The following is a 3,820-nucleotide window of genomic DNA, read 5'->3' as shown; positions in this document are numbered from 1 at the left end:
TCAGATTTGGAGGTGCTGATCCTCATCCCAGCCGCTTCACACTCGGCCGCGAACCTACCCAGCAAGAGCTGAAGGTCAGAGCTGGATGAAGCTAGGAGGACCACATCATCCGCAAAAAGCAGAGACGAGATTCTCCTGCCACCAAACTCAACACACTCCACACCACGGCTGCGCCTAGAAATTCTGTCCATAAAGGTAATGAACAGAACCGGTGACAAAGGGCAGCCCTGGCGGAGTCCAACCCTCACCGGGAACAGGTCCGACTTACTACCGGCTATGCGGACCAAACTCACGCTCCTCTGGTTTTGACTAGAATTTAACTTTTTCCCTTTTCCTCTTAAGTAAAACACCAAGTTTTATCTACAAAATTAAAAACCCATGCAGTTAATTTGAGGCAACCCGTTAATTTATCTAATTAAAATGCTGCATTTTACACAAATTCAAAGAAAAATCAGACATTTTTACCAAAATGACTTTATTGGGAGAACTACAAAATAAAGTACAGTACATTAACGGCATCACACCTGGATTTGTAGTGAACCGAGTCCCAAACAAACATAACAACCGTCCTATCCCCATCCATCTGTTACATTCAAAAGGCTTTACTTCTGATAACAGTAGTCAAAAGTACATAGTGTGCATTCCCTGGTACCTACTATGTACAAACCAAATGTGTAAAAAACAACGAGGAAAATAGATTTAAACCATAATAGTTTACAGTTGCTTCCGTCAGAGGATCAGAGTGGAAATGACCCAGAAAATGTTTCAGAACCCAACACTACATTCATTCAACTTGTATAAAAATATGCTATGTAGGAAAAATACTTTATTTGGTTAATTTCAAGGCATGTAAAAGACTGAACGCAAACAATAATACTGGGGCACAAGAGGTTGCTACATTCTTTAGCGCACAGCTGGAATCACAGTGTGACCTCGTGCCAACAGGAGACGAAACAAATACTTTTTGGTTAATTTGTCGACGGTAGGGTTCTTTTCCCACTAAAATCCACTCTAGATCAACAAGAAGCACGGTTTGGACGGTTTCTACCCTGTTTACATTCTACAGGAACAACTAAATGAGAAATACACCCTTTTTGGAAACAAAAACAGACCTACAGAAAATCACACATTTGTTTTAATAACCGTAAACAAAATTAATGCAATAAATATCACATACATTCTCTTAAATTACATTTCTTACTCAAAGTTCAAAATAGGAAATATATATTACTGAAAAAGAACACTCCATTTAACAGATTAATGACGCTCATAATTTAAACATAAAAGAATATAGATCTATTGCTTCATCGTAGCTGATAAATACACGAATGTCGCCTATACTTTTGACAAGATAATAAATAAGATAAATAGTCCAAAACAACAGCTAAAAGTGATTTTCCCAAACAAACCCAACTCAAAGCGGTTTTAACCAAGAGACGACCCGTACAGGCCACTAGGTGGCGCAGAACGGAGGCACTACAGGAGGAAAAGGCGTCGAAGAAGAGAAAAAGCATGTTTTTAGTTTAGGCGTTTTCTCGGCAGGACGGGAAGAAACATGAAGTCGTCTCTTCTTGTCGAGTCATGTTAGACACATCTGATGCCTGGAAAAGGTTGCCTGCCTGACAGAGCGGTAGGAGCCCTTGGGCAAGGCACTAATGGAATGCCGTCTTTTAGCTAGAAACGTTTTATTGCAGCTATGTTACATCCAAAATGTACACGAATGAAACCATATCCTTGTGGGTTGGAGTCAGCACACTGCTCAGGACTTTAACGTCTTGCTCGAAGGCACATCGGGAGGTTGCTGATATGAACCTGCGGGTCAAGCGGGGGTGTTCGGGGTGTGATTCCTGCGGCCAGCCCCCCTCCCGACCAGTCTATAATCCAAACAGAATCTCATCGGTTAGTCATCAGAAATCGACAGCCTGCTGAAGATTGGCAACCGCCTTCCCGCGTCCGGACCCGGGGACTCCGAGCCGCTGAGGCTCCCGGAGGAGCTGTTCGACCCACTGGCGTAGCTCTCCCGGTCGGAGAGCGAGTCGGGCGAGCAGGGAGGAGGCTCGAACACCGGGGACTCGCTGAGGCGCCGCAGCGTCTGCAGATGGTTGTAAGTCGGAGGGGAGGGAGGGCCGGTCCGCGTGACCCGGTACAAGGCTCCGGTTGAGTGGTCGTTGTAGCCGCCTGGAGTGTGTGCAGCGAGGGGGGCAAGCATGGCTCTCAAGTCCTGTCCCGGGAAGGGGAAGGCGCTGCCGATGCAGGACCCCGAGCTGGGGGACAGGACGTCGTCGTAGAAGCTGGGGGTTGAGGCGGTCATGGGAGGTGGCGGAGTCCGGGACGTGGGGCTGTGAAGCAGGGGAGAGTCGAGTCCGAGGTGCGTGGAGAAGCCGGAGAAGCTGAGGCTGTGGTGGAGCTTGGGTCTGTCCCGGTGGGCGTTGGACAGCTGCTGGTCGTAGCCGCTGCCTTCCCGAGCCGACCTGGGTTCAGCCGCCCGCACGTTGGCGTTCGCAGCAGGGGCTGGGCGCCGCTCGTCGGCGTTGTGGATGAAGTGACACCGGGGACCATAGGGACAAAACCCGATGGTGTGGAAGGTGCGACAAGGCTCCGTTTTGTACTTGGGGTGCCGGGACAAGCTCCGCAACTCGTGGAAGCCGTGAGCGAACTGGCATTTCTCCCCGTATTTACAGGATCCGTTCTCCTCAAAGGGCCGGCACAGCTCGGTCTTGTAGCGGGTGGAGTTGATCTGGGCGCCGGGCTTCTGCTGCAGCACGCCCCGCTCTCCGCTCTCGCTGTAGGCGCGGTCCCGGAATCGGTTCCCCTTGTTCATGATGGAGGTGGTGCTCGGCGCGTCTTCCGTCTCCCCGCTGTAGCAGCACAGCGAGTACCTGTCTCCACTGTTCATTACCTCCAAGTTGCTGGTGGAGTTTCTGCGGTAAAACCCCGGCGTGAAGGAGCCACCGGAGCCCGCGGCGGGGACCGGAGCTCCCACAGCTTTCCTCTCCAACATGCTGTTGATGTGCAGGGCGTTCATGTTCATGCTCGTATCCTGCTTCCAACACACAGAAAAGCCGTTTTAAGTCATGCAACTCAGAGTTTAACTCAAAAAGCAGCGCAGTTTTACCTTGAACAGCATGTCCATGTCGTAGAAAGCGGACAAGACGGTCGCTGACATAACTTTTCCCCAAATCTCACACGCTGCTTCTTTCATTGATGCCCGAGGGTCCTTGAACGCAACAGGTGGTAGTTTGTGCCACGCTGGTTTTTGAGAGTTTAAAAAATGTTTAATGCCTTAAAAATATAAGTTTAATTCGGTAGAAGGAGAAAGAAGCCCAGAGGAGAGGTCTGACTTGTAGCCTGGCTGTTTCACCTCCCATGGAAAAGCTCTTTAACCAGAGACTGAGCTCCACTGCGGGGCTTTCAGCTTTTCCGCATGCCTATAAAACAAACGTCGGGGGGAAGGGCGGGGCGAGCTGGAGTCGCCGCTGCTCCACTCACCGGTTGGTCGCCAGTTCCTCCACACCACGCCTTGAAGCTAACCCCCTCCCACCAGCCATCTTAACCCTCCACGCGCACTGATTTGACTCCTTTTCTCCAAATCGGTAAACAGCGCGACGCTTTTCAGTTTGAAACAACGCGCTGCGTTCAATGGAAACACGCAAAACACGGCAACCCCTAAAGAGCAGGTGTTAAAACGTCAAACAGCAGCGCCCAGCTCTGTCTGGTGACGTGAACTTTTCAGCCTCCCCAAGGGTCCGTTTAAAAGCTGACATGTTTCTGTAGTGGAAGGAACCCGTGCCTCCCCCTCTGCTCTCTGTGGACGGGGTGA

The 3,820-nt window shown here is 50.2% G+C and overlaps 1 protein-coding gene across 1 annotated transcript; it reads right to left on the bottom strand.

The window, feature by feature from the left end:
* Positions 1 to 1,718: 1,718 nt before the first annotated feature.
* Positions 1,719 to 3,408, bottom strand: zfp36l2 (zinc finger protein 36, C3H type-like 2). Its single transcript, XM_015944101.3, has 2 exons — positions 3,116 to 3,408; positions 1,719 to 3,040 (listed from the first exon to the last, which is right to left on the bottom strand). Exons 1-2 carry the CDS (start codon positions 3,200 to 3,202, stop codon positions 1,901 to 1,903), a joined length of 1,227 nt encoding a protein of 408 aa, XP_015799587.3. The 5' UTR covers positions 3,203 to 3,408; the 3' UTR covers positions 1,719 to 1,900.
* Between the last annotated feature and the right edge of the window lie 412 nt (positions 3,409 to 3,820).

Source organism: Nothobranchius furzeri, chromosome 12 (assembly GCF_043380555.1).
Source record: "Nothobranchius furzeri strain GRZ-AD chromosome 12, NfurGRZ-RIMD1, whole genome shotgun sequence".
Taxonomy (NCBI): Eukaryota; Metazoa; Chordata; class Actinopteri; order Cyprinodontiformes; family Nothobranchiidae; genus Nothobranchius; species Nothobranchius furzeri.
The sequence above is the reverse complement of the archived record's forward strand: the minus strand, read 5'-3'. Positions and strand labels throughout refer to the sequence as shown.

Excerpts from the sequence above, each read along its gene's own strand:
- zfp36l2 (XM_015944101.3), bottom strand. The coding sequence starts at position 3,202 with ATGAAAGAAGCAGCGTGTGAGATTTGGGGAAAAGTTATGTCAGCGACC. Across the intron at positions 3,041-3,115 it reads ACATGGACATGCTGTTCAAG|GATACGAGCATGAACATGAA; the intron begins GTAAAACTGCGC and ends TGTTGGAAGCAG.